This window comes from Mesoplodon mirus (assembly GCF_964341445.2).
Source record: "Mesoplodon mirus genome assembly, chromosome: 10".
Lineage (NCBI taxonomy): Eukaryota > Metazoa > Chordata > Mammalia > Artiodactyla > Ziphiidae > Mesoplodon > Mesoplodon mirus.
The window spans coordinates 26,581,937-26,606,884 of NC_138986.1; the positions used below are offsets into that span (position 1 = coordinate 26,581,937).

Below are 24,948 nucleotides of genomic sequence, written 5' to 3' on the forward strand. Positions count from 1 at the left end.
GAAATCTGGAGACAGACGAGGTAAAGGACACTGGACTATCTATGTTCAGGATAGCAAATCAACTCTAGGAAGGATCTTCCGGAAATTGTGCATGCTTGTCACCTCCTGAAAACTTCTGCTAAGTACAATTTTATGTGCTAAATACGATTGATTGGGTAGTGATCTGGGTGAACAAAACCAATGGTGGCATTTGACTCTTTCCAAGTACACATCACCACTTGATGCACTGAAGGAGGTCCAAAAATAAAAATAAAAACAAACAAAAACCAAATAACAGTAATGACACTATTTGGTTGGTAAAAATAACTACCTAAGGAAACAGCCCCATTCATTAGAAAGTAACACATCTTGAATGTTCAGAGCTGAGACCATGGGCTTAGGAGAATTTGCTTCCACCTTAATGATATTTGAGCAAAGACCTAAAGGAGATGAAGAAATGAGGCATGTGGAAATCCCGGGAAGAGTATTCTAGGAAAAGGGAGGGGCCAGCGCAGAGACCTCGGATGGGGCCATTCCCAGCATGGTGGACCAGGAGAAAGGAGGCCACTCTGGAGAAGCCAGGGGGCAAGTGGTAGAAGATGAGGAAAAGACAGGGGATGTGCTTCCTCACTTCTCCTGCCTACCACCTATCCCTTAGCAGAAACTTTGGGCCTATTGGAGAGGCGAAGCTTTACCTCTGCCCATTTTAGGTTTTCAGCTGGGACTCTTTTTTTTTTTTTTTTTTAACTTACACAATGTTACATGTCAAATTTATTTAATAAAAAAGTCGGCTAGGCTTCCCTGGTGGCGCAGTGGTTGAGAGTCCGCCTGCCGATGCAGGGGACACGGGTTCGTGCCCCGGTCTGGGAGGATCCCACATGCTGCGGAGCGGCTAGGCCCGTGAGCCATAGCCGATGAGCGGGCATGTCCGGAGCCTGTGCTCCACAGCGGGAGAGGCCACAACAGTGAGAGGCCCGCATACCACAAAAAAAAAAAAAAAAAAAAAAGTCGGCTAGGACTCCTTAACAAAAAGGCAGATTAATAAAACAGTTTACTAATGTGTGCAGCGCACAACACCAGGGGCCATCCTGTATGAAGAGAAACTCAAAATGGCGGCTCAGAATTGCAGCTTCTGTAGCATCTTCAACAAAGCACGATACACCTGTAGGAACATGACAGGACAGAGGAAAGCAGTTTTAGTCTTCCAAGGGAGGAATTTGTGGGAAAGTAAATACGTGGGAGAAAACTAATGGAGTAGGTTTCATTTGTAGATTCTTCTGGGGCCTTCTTTGGACTGATAAGAATCTGTCTCCAGTAAAGTAAAAGGAGAATTTATTGGGTTGGCCAAAAAGTTCGTTCGGGTCTGTCCGCAAGCGCCTACCAAAAACCCGAACGAAATTTTCGGCCAGCCCTCTATATCCTGCCTTTAGGCGGAAAAAAGGGGGAGATCAAGAGAGCTTTTCCTGCATTTGCTGCTTCTTAATTGCCTTCAGCTCAAAATGATTTTTATGTCAAAGAGGCATATTTGGGGGTAATGTATTCTGGTTTCCTTCAGACCCTAGAATAAAATTTTGTCAAAGGTCTCTTGCCTCCAGTGGACTAAATGTAGGTGAGATTGAGCGCTCATGTCGCATGAATTGACCAAGAAAGCACAAACTATGCCAGTGCGAAACGATCCCCTTTCCTGCCATGACTCCTGTCGAGACTCTTCTCAGGAATGCTGGGTTCCATGGCAAGCCCTTGAGCAGTTTCCCTCCACAGCCCGGACCACTCCACCTGAGCAGTTATGCTCGGGCACTTGGAACCAGGATGCAGGCAGGTAAGAGCATCCACTCAGGAGTGGAACCGGCCTACATGCCATAAAGTCAGGTCAGCTGAGAGAGGTGGAGGGCAATGAAGTAGGAAGAAGAGATGAAGCAAGAACCAGAGAAAGGAAGAATGAGTTCCAGGCTGAGGTTCTGGAGGCAGAATAGAATCCAGGCGAAAGCTTGCCTCAGAGGAGCAGTAATGCAGGGTCTCCTAGGAAGGTGGGCAAAGTGGCCTTGGTGAGGCCTTTCATCTCAGTCATTACATTCCATCACCACCAGGGGTGGAATTAAGGACAATACTATCTTTCACTGCTGTTACTTCCTCTCCAGCTTAGGAGCGGGGTGGGAGTTTATCACGTATGTTCTTATAGTCTGGATCACAGCTGTCCTGAGACTTTAGCATGCATCAAAATCATCACATCAAAGATCAAAAATGTTGATTTCTGGGCTCCACTTCCACCATCTGCACCTATAGCAACTATTTCAGAGAATCCTGACGCAGGTATTATTACACTGAAAATTATGGCTAATAATGATGGTGCTCATATCAATGTTCAGTGTTGCTCCGTTTCTTATTGTTTTCGAAACTCAGCCAGCCTACGAGTCTCTGAAACCTCAACGAGTACATTTTCAGTCCCAAAATTTTCACAACATTTTGCACTGGCAGCCTGGGCGGGCTTTTCCCGGCGACAGCAGTATCTATTTCGTGCAGTATAAAATGTAAGTAATCTGAGCTTCCTCCTGCTAGTAGAGATGGCCACTAAGATTCCATGTTCTAGAAGGCGATGGAGTGTTAGGGTCTGAACTTTTGTCAGTTTCAGAAAGGTTGAGAAGAAGCAGAGGTGGGGGCAGGAGTGTGTCTTCCCTGAAGGTGACACAAAATGCATGATGACGTGTAATCTGTGACGGGAGATATTTCATCCCTCAGAGACCCAGCACTGAGACTTCACAGGGTCAGCCTTTGGCTTCACAACAGAGACTCTCAATACACACTTGTCCACTGAATGTTAGAAGCAACTTGTTTAGCACCTAATAGGTACTCAATTAAATTGACGCTATTGATGGTTGAAAAAGAAGTTGTGGGACACGTGGATGTGAGTGTGTAAACTACATTTTCAATTTAAAGGTCATTTCTTTAGAGTGGGTTTACTATTTAGAAAATTCCTTTCAAAAATGAACGCTTCCCGTAAGCATGAATGCAAATTGGAACACACTGAGGCGTGTTCAACCTGTGTGATCTTCAGACTAATTCTAGTGGATCGTTGCCAAAACTCAGATATAATCCACTCCTTTCCTGGATTGCAGCCTGGAAACAGAAGCTCCTGATTTGCAAATGGCAGGTTTTCCCCTTCACACATCTCTGTTCAGGGGGCTGGGGGTGGGAGTATGCCGACAGGAGTTGAAGCTCTTCCTTCTCTTACATAGATTGAGATTCTGGCTGAACATGAGACAGGAGATATTATAGTTTAGCTTTTATGATTTTCTATTAGAAATTCAGAAGATTAGATGTAGCTATGGACCAAAGTAGCAATTTTTATGCCATAAATTCATTCATGTCTCTCCAGCATGGGGTATATCCAAAGTCAGATTTTTCCATTTATCAAGCTCTCACTAACTTCAGAAGGACTATTTCCAGAAGTTTCTCGGTCTTTAACTGCTGCTTTTCTCAACATATTTTATGTAGCAACTGTCAGCTTCACAAATCTTTACAATAAAGATTTCTCCACTCCAAAACCAGATTTGTGCGTCGTTGGAAATGCTTCCCTGTAGGAAGAGGGGATTGATGATCTTTTTATTCTTTCCCTGTAGGCAGTATAAACATATCCAAAGTGGGCCTATTTATGGTTCAACATAAACAGTGGATTAGACGTTGTTTTTCCATGAAATTAATGAAGATTAAACTTTAGGGCCCCATGGAAAAATTTCATAGTTGTAAGTCTTTTTCTTAAATAGAGCTCTTAAATTTGTATAAGTTTCAGAATACCTGGATCCATTCCTACCTATGTGATATTTTCAATAGCACAATGCAGATTTATATTTTCAAAATCTTTCGTTTTGGGTCTATCCAGTTCTCATGGGTCTACTGACAGTTTCTGTCTCATTTAGGATAGGTCAAAAAATGAGGTATTACACTAAAAAAGAACCCAGTCATTACAGCTAAATTCAGCTAGCAAAGGCAACGTCTAATAAGAGTTAGAAAACATTAAAGTGTGCTTAATATATGTTGTTGGTTCTACTCTTATGGTGTCTTCTAATATAATGAAACTGCTGTCAGCATATAGTTTACAGAGTACAGACATCAGCAATACTCTTCATTATATGGCTAAAAAGTTATATTTCAAGTCCTTCAACAAATATTTTGGAAGCTTTCTCCCCAGCCTCTAATTCCTTCTCTGTTCCCACCATCATCTTATTGCATTTTCTTTGATTTGTGACTGGTAAGGAAGGGAAGCATTAATCTTCCCTTTTGCTGTTACACCATCCCACAGTCTTAAGCTGAATCAACGTATCTGGCACTTCGCCTCATTACGTTTTCTTCCTGGGTTCTCCCCATTCTCTCCCAGCCTCTAATTACAAAACTCCTTAAAGAGCCCTTCCTACAACCCTCGTTCAGTTGTCAAAAAAGAGGTTGACGTTATGTGTTGGGTAAGTGTCACCTGAGATGAAAAATGGTGGCAACTTCTCAGAATCAGCCACGTTACTCAACAGCAAGCTGAAAAGAAGTGAGGGAAACCACAAAGTGTTGAAACCTCAGGAGCTTGAAGGACATGGAGAGCTCGTAGTCAGAAATGGAAGTTGGTTCAGACCCCAGAAGAAAAACTTCACTAAGTACTAAAAATCCAAAAACCCTTATGCTAGCGTTACAGAAGGGATCAAGCTTGAGTTTATATTTCAACAAGATAGCACTTTGATAGCACTTTAATTAATTTAACATTTTTTAAGATACTTAAGAACAGCTGTCAACTTTCACAGTGGTGCTGATATTGGAGGACAAATTTCAGCCAGTCTGAAAACTGAATAGACTGAAAAAACTGAAGACTCCTTCAATGGAATAAAGGAATGCAGATTTTTGCTTTTCCCTTCTATAGGTATGGACAGAGACAATGGAAAAATAAAGAGGACTGCTGGGGTATTCGAGAGTTCTTCTGTGACCTTACCAATGAAACGTCAGACATGTGGGAACTTTACTACGGGAGAGTGAGGACGACCCTGGCTGGGGTCCACTCAGGCTGGACCATGACACAGCGGTTCTCTCCCTGGTAGGAAAGTGAGTTCCATGGAGTTTCTTTGCATTTGCTTTTCCTGCCCTTGAATAGACCTCATGCAGCATGGTTAGCTAGCTACCAGGCCCTGTGCTTTGGTGAGGTCCACACCATTGTCTCATTTGATGTCATTCTCAGAACAGCTCTATAGCAGATGGCTTTTACTATTCTCATTTACAGCCCAGGAAGTCAAGGCACAGAAACTTTCGTAGTAGCCCAGGTCTCAGAATTCAAATTCGGCTGCCTCTGATTCAGAGCTGACACTCTATCCCACTGCCAGGATGTTGCCTGCTAGAAAAAAGAAGTATTTTTAGATAGCAGAAAAGGAGCCATATGGGGTTATTCCTAAGCATGACGGTTAAGTTCTTGAAAATACACATTAGAAAAATTTTCTATTGAGGAAATTAAGACTTTTAAGTCACCTCTCCAAAAGAGGAGACAAAAAGTGCTCTCTTGTATCCATTTCTCAATGATGTATATTCTTCTAATTTAGTCATAATGTCAGAATAATATACTATAATCTATGATGTAAATTATAAAAGGAGCCATTGCCAACAGACCTTATATAAAATAGTAGACAAAAGGTATGAGAAAAAAAGTTTAATGTATATGTACAAAGATATGCATAACAAGACAGAAAATATGGGTATTTATTACAGTCCTCACAATGGCAACTAGTCATGAAGCTGTAGTTAATATTTATAACTGCTTTTCTCATGATTTAACTCAACGTTCTCTTTCTTTTCAGCCAGCACCTCAACTTTTCATTCTTGAGGAGTTTGAGTCCTTTTGATCTTTCTCATATTAACTTAACATAGTCTTAAATTAATTTTTATCACTGAATATAGGAGTTCTAAGAGGCACCTCCGAGGATACGAAGCATACTTGACCCCGCTGTATATATAATTCTATTTCCCTTTGATAATTGGAACCAGTCACCCTAGACAACAGAAGTACCGCATTTCCTCCTTGTTGGTTAAGTGGCATAAAGAGCTCCCAACCTTCAGGAGGCAGCCTCAACTTCCAATTCTTTGAAAAAATTGTTGTTATAACCCAGAAGAATTAAGGATCAAGTGTATGGGAAACAAACCATTGAGTGGTTTGAGTTTACCAGTGAGAATTGCCCCTCCCACTTCCACTTCCTGTATCCTAGACCAGTAAATTCTTTCCATGGAAGAAATAGCACCATATATTGGTCACAAGATTAGAGCATGTACAAATTCACATATCACCTCACAAGGTATTGTCTGTCAAACTGAGTTTTCAATTGTCCACCTTACCTTCCTATCAAGCCGGGGGTTCTGAGTGATGGGATATATGGTAAGGCTGAACATTCCTGTGGGTGTGAGACTTGACTTCACTACTTCTACATTAACTTAGATTTTCTGTCATAAGCAATATATCGTGGTGTACTATGCTCATGAATAAGGCGTTCACTACATCCATGGTGGGGGGTGGTCATGGGGACTGGCTGATAAAAGCACTGAAGCGGAAAGACAAATATTTAATCAGAAAAGTATCTATTCCAGTGTCTCTTGTCCCGTCCTTGTTGGAAGGGATCAAAAAAGTCTGCTATATAAAGTGAACTATACTAGGGGTTCAGCACTGGTCCTCCCAACTGGGAAGTTGAACACGCAGGAGTGCCAGTCCAGTCTTGGCAAGAAGAAGTCCATATTGTCGAGTCTGTATAGCTTCCATCCCTTTTCACACTGCCATTTTGAGCCTATTGAGCAAGTGTGGGGCATCGGGCAGACAGGCTTTCATTGCCTCCACCTAGATTTATTAAACAGCTTTATTGAGATAAAATTCACATCCCTTACAATTACTCATATGTGTACAATTCAATAATTTTTTACTATATTCACAGATAAGTACAACCATCACCCATAGTCAATTTTAGAACATTTTCATCACCACAAAAAAGAAACTCCATACTCTTTGGCTATCACTCTCCTATTCTCTCCCTCCTTTAGCCTCTCAGCCCTAGGTGACCACTAATCTACTTTCTGTCTCTAGAGAGTTCCCTCATCTTGATATTTCATATGAATAGAATCATATAATATGTGATCTTTTGTGACTGGCTCCTTTCATTTAGCATAATGTTTTCAAGGTTTGTCCATTTTGTAGCATGTATCAGTGCTTCATTCCTTCTTGTGGCTGAATAATATTGCAGTACATGGATATACTGCATTTTGTTTATCCATTCCTCAGTTGATGGATATTTGAGTTGTTTCCACATTTTAGCGCCTGTGAATAGAGCTCCTATAAACATTCATGTACAAGTTTTTGTGTAGACATGTTTTTATTTCTCTTGGGTATATACCTAGGAGTGGAATCACTTGGTCACCCTGTAACTGCATGTTTAACCATTTGAGAAACTGCCAGACTGTTTTCCAAAGCAGCTGCACCATTTTCCATTCCCATCAGCAGTGTATGAGGGTTCCTATTTCCCCACATCCTTAGCACCACTATGTCACTTTTTGATTATAACCGTCCTAGTGCATGTGAAGTGGTATCTCATGTGATTTTGATTTGCATTTCCCTGATGATTAGTGATGTTGAGCATCTTTTCATGTGTTTATTGTCCATTTGCATATCTCCCTTGGAAAATTGTCCATTCAGGTACTTTACCCATTTTGAAATTGAATGATTTATCTTTTAATTACTGAGTTTTAAGTTTTTTGTATATTATGGACACCATTACCTTATCAGATATATGATTTTCAAATATTTTCTCCCACTCTGTGATTTGTCTTTTCACTTTCTCAATGGTGTAATTTGAAACCCCAAAGTATTTAACTTTGGTGAAGTCCAATCTACCTATTTTTTCTCTTGCTACTCATGCTTTTGGTGTCATATCTAAGAATTCTTTGCCAAACCCAAGGCTATGAAGATTTATCCTAAGCTTTCTTCTATGAGTTTTATAGTTTTGGCTCTTACATTTAAATCTTTGATCAATTTTAAGTTCATTTTTACATATTATGTGAGGTAAGCGTCCAACTTCATTCTTTTGTATATGGCTATCCTGTTGTCCCAGCATCATTTGTTGAAAAGGTATTCTCTACCCATTGAATGATCTTGGCACTCTGTTGAAAATGCAGGCCATAGAGAGAAGATATTCACAGTGCATGTTTTGGACAAAGGACTGTGTCCAGAATGTACAAAGAACTCTTACAAATCAGTAATAAAAAGAAAAGACAACTAATTTTTAAAATGGGCAAAGACTTGAACAGGCTTTTTACAAAAGGCAATATTCAAGTGGCCAATGAACATATGAAATTCCATTAGTCATCAGGGAAATGCAACTTAAAAACACAATAAATTGGTACAACACACTTACCAGAATGGCCAAAAGTAAACTTTTTAAAAATAATAATGCCAAGTATTAGAGAGAATGTGAAAAAAAATGGGAACTTTCATACACTGCTGAAGGGAATATAAATTGGTCTATCTACTGTGGGGAAATGGCAGAATTTACAAAAGCTAAACATATATAAACTCTATCACCCAGAAATTCCACTCTTAGTTATATTCTCAACAAAATGCATGTTTCCCAAGTGACATATACAAGAATGTTCCTTCTACTTTACTCAGAATATCCAAGAACTAGAAACAACCTACAAGTCTGTGAATAACACAGTGGATGAATTGTGTTATTCATACAATTAAATACCACACAGCAATCAAAAGAACAAACTCTTTTTTTTTTTTTTTTTTTTTTTTTTTGCGGTACGCGGGCCTCTCACCATTGTGGCCTCTCCCGTTGCGGAGCACAGGCTCCGGATGCACAGTCTCAGCGGCCATGGCTCACAGGCCCAGCTGCTCCACATCATGTGGGATCTTCCTGGACCAGGGCACGAACCCGTGTCCCCTGCATTGGCAGGCGGACCCTCAGCCACTGCGCCACCAGGGAGGCCCACAAACTCTTTTTTTTTAATGTTTTTATAGCATTCTTTATATATATATATATATATATATTTTTTTTTTTTTTTTTTTTTTTACTTATTTTTGGCTGCATTGGGTCTTCGTTGCTGTGCACGGGCTTTCTCCAGTTGCGACGAGTGGGACTACTCTTCGTTGTGGTGTGCGGGCTTCTTATTGTGGTGGCTTCTCTTGTTGAGGAGCACAGGCTCTAGGTGCGCAGGCTTCAGTAGTTGTGGCACACAGGCTCAGTAGTTGTGGCTCACGGGCTTAGTTGCTCTGCGGCATGTGAGATCTTCCCAGACCAGGGCTCGAGCCTGTGTCTCCTGCATTGGCAGGCAGATTCTTAACCACTGAGCCACCAAGGAAGCCCCAAAAGAACAAACTCCTGATACATGCAACATGGATAGATGTGTATGTATTAGATTGCCAGGGCTACCATAGCAAAATACCACAGACTGGGTGGCTTAAACAACAGAAATTTATTTTCCTCCACTTCTGGAGGCTGGAAGTCCAAGATCAAGGTGTCCACAGGTTTGGCTTCTTCTGAAGCCATTCTCCTTGGCCACTTTCTTGCTGTGTCCTTCCATGGTCATTCCTCTGTGCTCAGTTGTATGTGTCTTCTTATAAAGACACCAGTCATATTGGATTAGGGACCACCCATACCACCCATATGACTTCATTTTTTAAAAAGCCATATGCTTTTTTAAAAAAGACCCTATCTCCAAATGCAGTCATATTCTGAGGTACTGGGCGTTAGGACTTCAACCTATGAATTTGAGGGGAGGCACAATTCAGCCCATAATTATATATATACAAATAAAAGTGAAAGAGTGAAAAAAGCCAGACACACAAAAAAGTGTATATTGTATGATTCCAAAAATGAATGTACATGGCGATAAAAGTTAGGAAAATTGTGGTTATCCTCTGGGGTTAAGTGATTGGAGGAAAGGTGAAGGAGGTTTCTGGAGTGCTGGTAATGTCCTGGTTTTTGTTCTGGGTGGTAGCTATACAGGAGTGTTTATTTGTAAAGATTTGTTGAGCCATATCCTCACAATTTATTTGTCTGTATCTGTCTTATAAGGTGATAAAAAGTGTATTTAAAATTTAAAAAATTCTAACCAAACAACAAAAAAGAAAACATCACCTTTCAACATGTGTTCACAATAAAAACACAAGGAAGCAGATCAACACAAGCAAGGTTGGAAGAAACAAGTACTGGCTGGACCAGTGCTTCAAGGATTTGTAATATTGGAAGCAGATAATAAAATAATGAAGCTTAAAGAAATAACAGAGGGAATAAAAACATAATCAAAGGACAAAATATTACTCAGACCAAATAGATTGAAAAAGACCCAAATAGAGCTCATAGAAATGAAAAAAATATAATCATTGAAATTCAAAAAGTTGATTTGGGGGGTTAAAGATCAGTTTAGACATGACAAAGTAGTAAACTGATGGACTGGAAGACAGCTCTGAAGAAACCCTTCAGAATACTCCACTGAGAAAAAAAAAGATGGAAAAAGAAAAAAGAAAATGACATATGGAAAATCGAATGAGAAATGCTAACAGATATTGAACTGAAATTCTAGAATAAAAGCATGTGTGTCTCTATCTCTATCTCTAAGTTGATTGATCATGGCTAGTTTTCAAGAATTATAAAAGATATGTATCTACAAACTAAAAATACATAATGAATGCCGAACAAGAAAACAACAACAAAACCCATTAACAAATTAAATCATTTAGAATTACTATAGTTAATCTGGGGGAAATTAAAGTGACAATTTATTTAGTTTTCTTTCCTAGTTAACAATCATCTGATTATTGATAGAAGAATGCAAGAAACAAAAATTCTCTCTTGATCCTCCTCCTGCTATTCCATAGTATATAACATAATTCTGTTGAAATAATTTTATAGCAACAAGTCTTCAAATGATTTTCAAGCTGCTTTGAAATTTTACATCTTTAAGGACCTACAAAATATTTGCCTTACACTAAGATCTTCACCCAAATAACTTTTTATACTTCGTTTTCCAAAACAATCACTGCAGGCTGTGGAAATGATTGATAAATGTCCTCTTAAAGCTGATTCAGAATATATGTCTTGGCAAATAAAGAATCATCTGCAAAGAAACTTCTCAGATATTTATATTTTAGGTGTTAGCAGTATCTCTTCATAATGATTTTTGCCAGATCCCTGAACTTAATAATGATTTGTTATTATGCATAATGTGTCCATATGAAATATTACATTTTTGAGTGATATTGTCAAATTTTCCTATTCTTTCCTCAGCAAAAATAGATCCTCCAGTCATGAATATAACCCAAGTTAATGGATCTTTGCTGGTGAATCTCCATGCTCACAACTTACCATATAGAGACCAAAAAGGAAAAAATGTATCAGTGGAATACTATGGGCTAGTATACCATGTCTTTGTAATTAACAATTCACTGGAAAAGGTAAGTTCAGATGAATAGATAAGTTTGGTATTTTTTCTTTTGCTTAAACAACATTTTAGCCATAAAATAGGTCCTGTCTTTTGCTACTCTATCCCCTCTTATTTTTCCTTATCTTTTTTTAGTTCCTTCTCACTTTCACCCTCATTGATAAGCAATTAGTGGTTACCATCGCCATCAGAATTGTGTGTACGTGTGTTTGCACCTTTTCCGTCATTCAGCTGGTTTCCTTTTGATTTTCCCTGCATATCTAAAGATTGGTATTAACAATATTTAATTCCATTTGATTGTCACAAATATTCATTTTTATGGACTTTACACCTCTTATTTTAAAGTGGCTTTTGGATCAGATCATTATATATTAGTGCCAGTTTTGCTCTGATATTATAATCCTCCATTGGTGCCTTTATTTTGGTTTGGTGGTTAATTGAATGTTCCTTTTTTTTTGGTGTCCATCTAAGACAGGGTTCCTTTGGCTGTAGAAAACAGAAACCCATTCAAACTTGTTCAAATAGAAAAGTGGAGGGGAGAGGAGGATTTTTACTTGGAGGTAATGATCAATCTTACAACAGCCAGAAGCAAGAAATAAAGTGCTGCCAGGCTTTGTAGTCACTGGGAAGGAGAAATGGAGAAGCAGGTTGTAAAGAATCTCACTCTGTTTCTCGGTGGTCACATGCCACATGTCTACAACTGCCTCCAAATCTACTCCATTCTCCTCACTGCACAGTTCAAATTCTTAAAAAAGAGACTCTGACCACTGGGTCAATCAATCAGCATCACTAGGGAGAAGTCATGTGGTTCCTCCACAGCCATGTGACCTGTCCCTTTCTCAGTCTGTGAGCTAGGACTCTGGAGAAGGAGGATGTGTCTCGGAAGACACCCTACAGCCCATCTAAACTGATCAAGAACAACTTAGTTTTATCAAAAATAGAGCAAATCAATGACTTACGGGAAACCATTTATCATCTCATTTTTCCCCCTTGTGTGTAGGAGCAAAAGGTATATGAAGGAACTCACAGAGTTGTGGAAATGGAAGCTCTAACACCTCACACTGATTACTGTATAGTGGCTGAAATGTATCAGCCCACATTAGACAGAAGAAGTCAGAGAAGCCAAGAGAGATGTGTGGAAAGTCCTTGAAGTGCTCTGCAGAGTGGCAATCCAAACTCTCTGAGAACAGGACAGCTCGTTTTGAAGAATCTCATTGAAAGTTGTTTTTATATTTTTTTTCTGAAACATAGTTGATTTACAATGTTGTGCTAGTTCGTTTTTATATATTCTTAATGCAATGTTCACCGCTATACTTCACAGACCTCTTGGTTTAATCATTCGTAAACTAAATTTAAGCAGTTCCCCCTGCAAAAAAAAAAAAAAAAAAAAAACCATTAGAATTTAAAGAAGAGGCAGAAAACAAAGGGATGTGTGAAATACAGAACTTTATTTCTGACTGTAACATCTCTAACATAATCTCCGTTCTTCTAAGTCAGCTAAATGAAAATTAAAGAACCAAGGAGCAGTAGGCATGTTTTTAAATGTTGAATGAATTTTTAAAAATAGTATCACAGACAAGCAATCCTGATGCAATCCTTTTTCACTATCTATTGACAGTTCACTTGACATAGATATTTCAACTTTCACATAAGTGGAATTTTTATGTGAATGAGTATTTTCCCATACATTTCTATTTTATATGAATATACTTTCCATACATTCATTTTCTATTATATAATATTCTTACTTAATGAACCAATATTTTCTTTTAAATTCTATTCTATGTAAATAAGAATAATATTTGAAAAAAAGCCTCTCATGATTTCTGGATTAATATCTAGGTTAAGTTTATCAGCAATAACATCTAAATACCAAAAGATGCCTACTTAATACAATTTCCTTCATTTCCCTCACATTAAGGTTTTCTTTTCTGTTTTTGTTTGTTTTTTAATATTGCCTGAGAAGAATATATCTTTATTCTCAAAGTCAGGTATAAGATTTTTCAGCAACAAAGTAAAAAAGAACGTTTAACTCTAATTTGTACCACACTCATTACTCAATCCTCCTGGTGAAGGGTCCCTTGCCAGTGGCATCTTCATAATCTCCATATACAAGGATCTTTTGAATGACAGTTTGGTTGGGGACATAGGGTATGGTTGGGGACCAGGTAAAGAAGTTGACTTGCAGCTGAAAGCATAGCATGGGTGGTGGGTTTATTGGGGAGAGGGGCTGGTGCTGGCAGAGATTGTAGAGCCAGTTGAAGCCCACCAACAATCTCCTAGCAGCTCCAGGCCTCAACAAGTGAAGGTCTATGGGCTCGGGCTCAGTATAGCAACAGAAAGCTGCCTTCCTCACCTTGGGCTCAGTGTTTAAGGTTGTCTTTTTTTGTGAAGAGATATGAATTGGAGAACATTTGTACGATTCCTCATGAACATTGCTACAAAATGTGACAAAAATATATTAAGTGTTTCTGGTTATATACAATTACACACAATAATAAACTGATTAAAAATTCAGAAATGTGCAGAGGGAGATAGTAAGAGACAGAGAAAGAGCTAGAGAATTATTTTCACTGCTTTCCCATGTGGTCAAAAAAAATGAATTTGAGCACACATCTCAAGATAAAAATTACTTTAATCTATGTTTTTGAATTACATTTTTGTTTGTTTGTTTGTTTGTTTTGTTTTTTTGCTTGCTGTCCTTTTGAAGGGGAATTAAGAGCAATGGGATGGGTATGGAGTAAAGATTGTGCGTGGCCAACAGCATTTAAGCTTTTGAAATTCAATAGTCCTGAAGACTGATTTAAAAACAGTTATGGCTGCCTCATGAAAGTTATTAGGTAGCATCAAGTTTTATTTTATGTTTGTTGTACTTTGTTTTTGCTTTCATGCTTAGGCAAGTTACTTACTTAGGTGTGCTTAGGCAAGAATAAAATACTTTGTAAAAAATGATAACTGTTACATTCTTCATTGTGTTAGGAATATATTGTACTATTTCGATAAATCTTTTCATTTTTTTCTTTGTATTTTGACATATCTGTTACTTGGGTATTTTAAAGGATAGACTTGTACATTCTGTCAGATGAAATCTTAATTAGACTTCTTAGACCTACACTAAGTTCCAACCAGAAATAAGCAAACAGTGTCGAGCAGGACTTCAGGCATTCCTTGATCTTGCCCTATGATCAAATGGCAATTCCACTCTTACAGGTTCTCAGGCCAAAAGGTTTGGGGCCATCTTTGTTTCCTCCCTTTCAGTCACATCCTATATTCAATCTGTCAATAAATTCTACTGGCTCTAAACTCCAAACTATAACTTTTCTCACACCTACCTTATTCCAAGCCAACATCCTTTCTCATCTGGATGATTTCTAGAGCCACCTGGCTGGTTTCCCTCTCTGCTCTTGCCTCATTCTAGTCTGGTTTCAGCAGGGTAGCCGAGTGATGCTTTGAACATAAATCAGATCATGTCACTCTTATGCTCCTAACCCTCCAATGGCTCCCCGTCTCATAAAGGTAAAAAACCAAAGTTCTTTCCATGGCCTCCAAGGCCCTGGATGATCTGATTCCTTTTCTCCTAATCTCTCACACCTCAGTCCCTAATTCTGGCCACTCTCTCTTTGTTCCAGCACACTGACCCTGCTGCTTGGCCCTCAAATGCAAATGTTCTGGCCTGAGGGCCTCTCTACCAGCTGCTTCCTGGAAAGCTGTGCCAGCAATCCATAGGCTAGCGCCCTCACCTACACTAGGTCTTTGCTGCAAGGTTGCCTTATCAGTGACGCTTCCCTCACCATTCGATTTAAAATGGCAAACTACCCGCCGTGACTCTCTCTACCCCTCATTTTCCCTCACAGCACTTAAACCACCTGACACACTGTAGTTCACTTGTTCATCTTGTTTATTGTTTGTCTTTCCCTCCTCCACTAGAATGTAAAGGCAGATCTGTCATTTTGTTTTGCTTTGTTTTGTTCTGTTCCCGCAACTGTCTCTTCATCCTCTAGAACAGAACCAGTGCATAGCAGATGCTCAATATTTGTGAGATAATTTAATGAAGCAAGAGTGGAACCACTGACATCATGGGGAGTTGGTGAGGAGGACGGGGCGGGGGAGGCTTTTCTTATCATTTTGTACAATCTGCTGCCTATCTTCCTCCACAGGTTAGTGTGGGAGAGTGAGCCATTGTTTACAGAGATGCAACGATGGAGATAAGCAGAGACAAGATCTTGGGCAATTCTGAGCAGAGCTATTCTGGAGTAATTATTTCTTCCTCCAACTGAGTGTCATTTCCTAGGCATTGTTTGCTCTACTTGGATAGTGGCCAAGTCCAGAAGTCCCACCCCAGGTTTTCTTTAAAAGGAGAGAGGGAATGAAATTGGGAATGTGAAAAAACATACCCACTTTGATGAGAAGGAATTTTAGAGAGAGTTCTCAATATAGGATTGAGGTAGGTGTTCATGGTGTAAACTCATTTCTAGGATGGGTTCTCATAGGACAGCAACCCAAGATCATACAGTTTGGGATTATTTATATGAGGTTTATGGCATCCTTAGTAATGGCTTTTTTTGCCAGAAAAAAATTATTCAGGGGATATTGGGATTGTTTTTAATTAATTCTTGATTTATGAAAACTGAATATTTAAATCCCCTGTTATTCTTTGTTTTTAAGTTCAACTCATAAACCTTATTACTCCTGTTTATAAATCTGGCAACTTTTAGCAATCACTTTTAAGAGGGCTTTTACAATTTAATTGAATTATTTTAGATATTTATAAATTTAATATATTCCATATCCTTTTGAACACCTCAATTGTATAACACACAGGTTGTCAAGATCTGTAAGAGGTCTGATAGCTTACCCTACTCAAAAGCTAACAAGTTAGCCTGTCAACATTTTTTCAATGCTAGCAGCAGACATGAGACTCCTGGGTCAGAGACAAAGAGCTTTAACACTCACAGCAATAGCATTAGCCAGAGTATGATCATTTTGCATCAGTTCACTGTTCAGTAGGTCTGGGTTAGGGGCTTCCCTGGTGGCTCAGTGGTTAAGAATCTGCCTGCCAATGCAGGGGACACGGGTTCGAGCCCTGGTCCAGGAAGATCCCACATGCCACGGAGCAACTAAGCCCGTGCACCACAGCTACTGAGCCTGTGATCTAGAGCCTGCGCTCTAGAGCCTGCGTGCCACAACTACTGAAGCCCGCGCGCCTAGAGCCTGTGCTCTGCAACTACAGAAGCCACCACAATGAGAAGCCTGGGCACCGCAACGAAGAGTAGCCCCCTCTCATCACACCTAGAGAAAGCCTGCGCACAGCAACAAAGACCCAATGCAGCCAAAAATAAATAAATAAAATAAATAAGTTATAAAAAAGAATAGGTCTGGGTTAGGACCCAATTATAATATGACAACTAAATTTAATGTGGTATCCTAAATGGGATCAAGAAACAGAAAAAAAAGGGACATCAGGTAAAAACTAAGGAAATCTGAATAAAGTATGGACTTTAGTTAATAATAATGTATCATGATTGGTTCATTAATTATGCCAAGTATACAATACCAGTGTAAGATAATAATAAGGGAAATCAGGTGTAGGGTATATGGGAAACCACTGTACTATCTTCATAAAATTTTTGTAAATGTAAAACTATTTTAAAAGCGTTTTTTAAAGTTGAGTAAATGAGAAATGTTAAATAAATTATAGAACATATTGTACTTGAGTATTGAAAACACTGTGAAAATTGTAATCAGTGACTGAAATCCAGGAACACTGCTTTTGAGCTTACCAGGGATGTCATTCTTTCTCACCAGTGTGACATGGGAAGATATGTGACCAAACCACATCAGTGTCCACCCATAAGTTACAATTTCAGATGATTCTTAGTCAGCACTAATTAGAAGTCTTTCATCAACCACCCTGAGAATGAGCAGAAACTAACCACCAAAAGCAGAGCTGAAACCTCTCCAAGAGTGAAACATGTCTGTCTAGAGGGAACTGGGGCTTCTTGGTGTCTGGGATCTCAGGGGATTTCTTAGGTGGGAAGTCACTATTAACACCAGGCTCTGGTTTACCACAGGGGCATGGCTCTTCAGAAGCTTGTATCTTTCAGCAATCCCCTTGGCAAACACGAGTCCCTATCTACACAGGCAAGACCCCTCACTCTGGAGGTAGGGAGAGGGAATTAAGGGCCATATTCACTGATGCCCCATCTTCAATAGCTCCCTAACCATCTGTCATCCCACCCTGTTCACAATCATCTAGGGATTATAGCACTATCCCTTCCTAAACACTCAAAGTCCCAAAGTGAGAGATGAGAGTGCCAACATTTCTCGTCTGTAAAATGGAGGACAACAGGAAAGGGTTGGTCTAAGTCAGTGGTCTGGAACGTCGTCGGTCTATGTGAGAATCATCTGGAGGGCTTGTTACAACACAAGTTACTGAGTCCCCCTCCAGAGTTCCTACTCAACAGAGGGCCAATAACTGGCATTTCTGACAAGTCCCCAGGTGATTCTGATGCTGCTGGTTGGAAAGCCACTCTTTGAGAACCACTGGCTTAAGTGATCCTGAGGACATCTTTCTACTTTCGTATTTATTAAATCCATGTATCTCAGACTCATGTGATGATAAAAATCACCTGAGAACTTGGTTAAATATACAGATCAGCAGGCCCTACGCTAAACCTCCTAACTCAGAATCACCAGGAGAGCACCCCAAGTGATTCTTATGATCAGAGAGGTTTAAGAAAATTCATTACATAAAAACTCAGGGGACCATCAGTGAAGATGGTGTTAGGTTGGAGCAGGGCATGGTGGGGAGATCACAGGCAATCAAGGACAGCATGCAGCCCCAGAAGAAATGGGTAAAGCTGAAGGAGGGGGGTGAGAAGGGATCATCAGGGGCACAGTTTTGCCTTGACCCCTGCCCACTGGGTGTAAAGCACTGCAGAAATCATCTCAACCACTTGGCATGCTTCTTTACTACTCTACCAGTACTATTGGATGGGAAGGGCAGGAGGCTCCAGGGAGGATAAATGGCCAAAAGGTGATAGATACAGGGTTAAAGAGCAATATTGAAAGGTCATTAAATGCAGCCTTCATTGAGTGTTTTGAATGTGCTTGGTTTTCCCTAACATATAACAACACATCAATGGAAAAGCCTTTCTTTCTCTCTCTCTTTCTTTCTTTCTTTCTTTAGTTATTTACTTTTGTACCCTCTCTTACATGAGGGACAAAGCTGGTCTTATGAGTAATTAGAGCATATGGCTTCTAAAGCCTCTTATGGCCAAGGAGACCATATGTCCTGGCTTTCCCCAGACAATTTACTATTATCTCAGTTTCCTGTGCAATCCTCACCCCCATTCTCTCTCAAAAGTATCCTGGCTTGGGCCTCCCTGGTGGCGCAGTGGTTGAGAGTCCGCCTGCCGATGCAGGGGATACGGGTTCGTGCCCCGGTCTGGGAGGATCCCATATGCCGCGGAGCGGCTGGGCCCGTGAGCCATGGCCGCTGGGCCTGCGCATCCGGAGCCTGTGCTCCGCAACGGGAGAGGCCACAACAGTGAGAGGCCCGCATACCGCAAAAAGAAAAAAAAAAAAAAAAAAAAGTATCCTGGCTTAATAACTTACATTACTTATATAAATTACATATAGCTCTAAAATTCCACATGTCCATAGATCTAGTCATAATCACTTATATTTGTCTAATGCCTTACATCTTTTTTTTAATTAATTAATTTATTATTATTATTATTTTTTTGGCTGTGTTGGGTCTTTGTTTCTGTGCGTGGGCTTTCTCTAGTTGTGGCGAGCAGGGGCCACTCTTCATCACGGTGCTCGGGCTCTCACTGTCGCAGCCTCTCTTGTTGAGGAGCACAAGCTCCAGACGCGCAGGCTCAGTAGTTGTGGCTCACGGGCCTAGTTGCTCCGTGGCATGTGGGATCTTCCCAGACCAGGGCTCGAACCCATGTCCCCTGCATTGGCAGGCAGATTCTCAACCATTGCGCCACCAGGGAAGCCCTGCCTTACATCTTTAAAGGCATTTTTGTAAAATGAGTTGGAGATCTTATCCCCACTGTGACATTCTGGAGACAGACTCAGAGAGCCTAAGTGACATGACCAACATCACAATGCTGTTCGTGAATCAGAACTAAAGCCTCTTCTATACCGTAGACCAATGGGTTTCTTCCAAAATAGTATTATTTGAAGGTAAAGTGTTCCTTCTCTTTAAATTATATTATCCATGTATCCCAGAAAACAAAAATTCTGTCATGAAGATGTTCATTCCTTTTTAATTTATTTTTAAAATAAAAATATTCTAAGCCTCCATCAACTAGTACATCTGTGGAGTTAAGTAGAGAGGTAGTAGAAAGCTGGGTCTACTAGTAGGTAACAAAGCATATGCCACCACCGTAACCGCACCACACCCTGGCAGGAAGTAGAAAGAAAAATGATAGCAGAAGGAAAGAACAGTGAGTAGAAAGGCAAATCCCCTCAAAGGTATTTTTTGAGGAGAGGTGTAGGGCAAGGAGGGCATCGCAGTTCCTGCTTCCCAATTTTGCCAACATAGTCTCCAGTAATGCTAGTCAGTTCGTATTCAACAGAAACTAATCCTGTCTGAAAGCAATTGAGGCTTTAATTCAGCCTAAATTCTCCTCTTATAGATTAAGGAGCAGAAAGAAATTTCTCCTTATAGAGAAAGTCCCGGCCCAATGATGGCAACCAAGATGCTCCATTTAAAAGACCGTTTTCAAAATGCCACCATCCTAGAAAGAAGACTTATTTAGAATGAGACCAAGAATCTTCCTGGAGCTACTTCTCCCTTTCTCTCTGAAAGGCAGCTTCAGGACCATCTTGTGTTTCCCTGGTGTGACCGCCCGCCCTCCTTTCCTGCAGCACGTTCGGGGGGGGGGGCTGCTTGATTAAACAAGAGACTCAAGGAGAAGGCCGTTAGAAAATTGGAAAGAGTGGCAGCTAGAGACCAGATGCTCCTGCCTTATAAATTAGTAGAAGATTATGCACAGCCAGCTGTACCATATAAATGCCCGGTTTTTATACCACACCATGACCCTCTGTGTTTATCACATGGTCCAGCATCTGGTCAATTCCATCCCCAGCTCCCATATATCTATTCAAATCGAGCATTGGCTGGGGATTTATTTATGTATATGCTTCAATCTCAATCAGGATACCCTCCTGAGGTCCTAACTTGCAGCGTGGCAGAGAATTAACCCAGCAAGTCCTTTGTATCATGACTATAAGTTCCTCATTCATCTGGAGGATCATTTTATTTTCACAAGGTTTAGAAGGTGAGTAGTGGCCAAATGAGGAAGGCATGCATGTATGTAGATAATAAAGACTAGATATAGTTATAGATATAGATATAGATACAGATATAGATACAGATATAGAAATATAATCCTCAAAGTCTTTACATACCAAGATATGGATTTTCTAGAATAAGGTAGAAGTAATGTTTTATATGCCTTGAATACTTAAGATAAAAAGGAAAGAGGCTTTCTTGTGTTTTTAAATCTTGAGCTAAATCCGAGGTTACAAAAAGTCTTCTAAGTTTCTTTTGTAAAGACAGTTTTCCAAGAAAAAAAATCCATTAATTGATTACTTGGCTTTGGGTGTTTTGCTTTAAATGTCTTTGTACATTTATTTTTAATGCGACCCAAGTTATGTGGGCCCATCTTTGTGGTGCAGCCCAAAGGATATTCTGATCTTCCCCTCATGCCACACATCAAAACAAATTCTAGATTTACCAAAGAATTAAATGGAAAAAAGTTAAACAAAAAATAAACTTAGAAGAAAACACTTTAACAATTTTTTCTGATCTCTGGAAGGTAAAGGACTTTAGATTATAAAAACAAGGGAAGACATTATCATAGAAAAAGATTGATAGACTTTATCCCATAAAACTTTAAATTTTCTAAATTTCCAAATTTAGCAAAACCTGAATTAAAAGACAAACAGCATAGTGTGATTTTTTTTTTGCAACAGATAATGACCAAAGAATTAATAATCTTAACAAATGGAAAACTCTTAGGGATCAACAAGGAAAACACCAAAGCAACAGATAAATAGGAAAAAGACAGAATTAAACAGTTCTCAACAGAGAAAATACAAATTGTCAGTAAATTTTTGTTTTGCACAATTCATTAGTAATGTTAAAATCTTAAGTTGAAACAAAGTACCATTCTACACCTATCAGCTAGGAAAGATTAAATTATAATAGCAAGGATGGGATGACATCGATAAATGGGGCAATCAATCTGGAAAATAAATTAGCTTCAAAGTGTTCAGATCCCTTGACTCAAATTTTATTTCTGGGCCTCTATACTAAGGGAGAAAATTTCAAAATGCAGGTGTAAATTCAGGCACGGTGATATTCACTACAGTGTAAATTTAATAGCAAAACAAAGAGTGGAAACCATCTAAATGCTCTTCAGCTATAGGGAAATGGCAAAGTATATTGAATGTGTCCTTTAGGCTATTAAGTTCTCATTAAAAATCATTCTTACAAGAATCTGTAACGACATAGGAAGGGGGAATAAATTCATATTTCTCTGGACTAATTAATGTGGCACCTTTTCCAAGGGCATTTGATCTGCATCATGTCCAGTCTATGTGAAGCTTTCCACACAGTACTGAAAGGAATAAGGGTATACCACCCCCAGATATGTCAATTTGGCATAAAGATTATTTTGAGCTAGAGGAAATTAAGAATCAACAGACACAGGAAGACGTCTCTGCCCTCCCCTTACTTGCCTACATGCAGGGCATAAATTTCCTTTTGTGAGGGGTGGCTTAAGTTCTCCCCATGTTCCTGCTCCTGAATGAGGAAAGCAACATTTATTACGAGAGACAGTCAACACCAAGGTGACTCTGCATAAACAAACTTTACTAAAATAACCTGTATCTTCCACTAGTTCCCTCATACATTTCCTAGTTACTTCCCCACAACTTATAGTCCCTTGAAGTCCAAACCCTCTTTTGTTTGTTAAAATGTTACATAAGCTCCCAAGTCTAACCCCTCCTTTGAGTTTCACTTCTTTTCTGTGAATTTCTGTGCATGTAAAAATATTAATAAATGTGTATATGTTTTCTCTTGTTAATCTGTCTTTTGTCAGTTAAATTCACAGGCCCCCAGACACAGAACCTAAGAGAATAGAGGAAAGGTTTTTCGTCCCCAACAGTTTTTGACATGTAGAAATTCTTTCATGAATCTTAGCTATTATTGTCATTCTCATTTAATCCTTGAAACAACTCTGTAAAGTTGGCCTTACCCATTTCATGAAAGAGTGAAACAAGGCTCACTGAGGTCAAGTGCAGGGATATCTAACTGAACTACTGTTTGAACAAAGGTGGGTCAAAATCCACAGACCATGTTTTTCTCAACACATTCTGCTCCAAAGACTGGAGAATTCAACAAGACTCATCATAAAATTCAACAATATTCCACATTAAAAAGTTGTTTTCAATTGTTTGCAGGGTTGCATTTTTGTACTTTGGGGTAGGTATAGAAAGAAATGGCTAAGAATGACTCTGATTGGTAGGAAGGAGGATGGTTTAAGATCTTAAGATTATTCTAAATTAAAGCAAAATGAAAAAGAGCTATCATACTAATAGTAATACTTGACTTGCATTTAAAAAGAGTTAAAAAATTTTGCAGTAGAATGATATAACTTGTTTTCTATGATTTTATCCAACTTGAAAGTCTTCTGATACCTGGAGGCAAGTGTCCCTATAAATTGCAAATCTGAATTTCTAAACCTGGACTCTGAAGCATGTTTTGAGTGGAATGTTATAAATGTGACCCAGCTGTTATCTACATTTGCAACAAACAGAGGTGTCTCAAATGGCTTCAAGTGACTTATAAATAGCAGTGATGCAAGAAAAAGAAATTACTGGCACAAGAACAGAAATATAGATCAATGGAACAGGATAGAAAGCCCAGAGATAAACCCACCCACATCTTGTCACCTTATCTTTGACAAAGGAGGCAAGAATATACAATGGAGAAAAGACAGCCTCTTCAATAAGTGGTGCTGGAAAAACTGGACAGCTAGATGTAAAAGAATGAAATTAGAACACTTCATAACACCATACACAAAAATAAACTCAAAATGGATTAAAGACCTAAATGTAAAGCCAGACACTATAAAACTCTTAGAGGAAAACATAGGCAGAACACTCTATGACATAAATCACAGCAAGATCCTTTTTTACCCACCTCCTAGAGTAATGGAAATAAAAACAAAAATAAACAAATAGGACCTAATGAAACTTAAAAGCTTTTGCACAGCAAAGGAAACCATAAATAAGATGAAAAGACAATCCTTAGAATGGGAGAAAATATTTGCAAATGAAGAAACTGACAAAGGAATAATCTCCAAAATATACAAGCAGTTCATGCAGCTCAATATCAAAAAAACAAATAACCCAATCCAAAAATGGGTGGAAGACCTAAATAGACATTTCTCCAGAGAAGACATACAGATTGCCAACAAACACATGAAAAGATGCTCAACATCTCTAATCATTAGAGAAATGCAAATCAAAACCACAATGACGTATCACCTCACACTGGTCAGAATGGCCATAATCAAAAAATCTACAAACAGTAAATGCTGGAGAGGGTGTGGAGAAAAGGGAACCCTCTTGCACTGTTGGTGGGAATGTAAATTGATACAGCCACTATGGAGAACAGTATGGAGGTTACTCAAAAACCTAAAAATAGAACTACCATACGACCCAGCAATCCCACTACTGGGCATATACCCTGAGAAAACCATAATTCAGAAAGAGTCATGTACCACAATGTTCATTGTAGCTCTATTTACAATAGCCAGGACATGGAAGCAACCTAAGTGTCCATCGACAGATGAATGGATAAAGAAGATGTGGCACATATATGCAATGGAATATTACTCAGCCATAAAAAGAAACAAAATTGAGTTATTTGTAGTGAGGTGGATGGACCTAGAGTCTGTCATACAGAGCAAAGTAAGTCAGAAAGAGAAAAACAAATACCATATGCTAACACATATATATGGAATCTAAAAATACGGTACTGATGAACCTAGTGGCAGGGCAGGAATAAAGATGCAGACATAGAGAACGGACTTGAGGACATGGGGGTTGGGGGGAAGGGGAAGCTGGGATAAAGTGAGAGAGTAGCATTGACATAAATACACTACCAAATGTAAACTGGATGACTAGTGGGAAGCTGCTGCATAGCACAGGGAGATCAGCTCGATGCTTTGTGACCACCTAGAGGTGTGGGATAAGGAGGGTGGGAGGGAGGCTCAAGAGGGAGGGGATATGGGGATATATGTGTACATATAACTGATTCACTTTGTTGTACATCAGAAACTAACACAACATTGTAAAGCAATTATACTCCAATAAAGGTGAAAAGAAAAAGGAAAAGAAATCTGTTTGTTTCTACTACACCATGATGTTAAATGCATTCTCTTTATTAGATTTTGTTACCTACATTTCCCCTTGGTTTATTTTTGAAAGATAACATCC

General features: G+C 39.2%; 1 protein-coding gene across 1 annotated transcript; it reads left to right on the plus strand.

The window, feature by feature from the left end:
• Positions 1–2,297: 2,297 nt before the first annotated feature.
• On the plus strand, positions 2,298–12,571 carry IL22RA2 (interleukin 22 receptor subunit alpha 2; the record flags this gene model as incomplete). Its single annotated transcript, XM_082633709.1, is given in 5 exon segments — positions 2,298–2,507; positions 4,877–5,048; positions 5,052–5,055; positions 11,268–11,434; positions 12,422–12,571. Coding segments are annotated over 5 exon segments (681 nt in total). The 5' UTR covers positions 2,298–2,319.
• Positions 12,572–24,948: the final 12,377 nt, after the last annotated feature.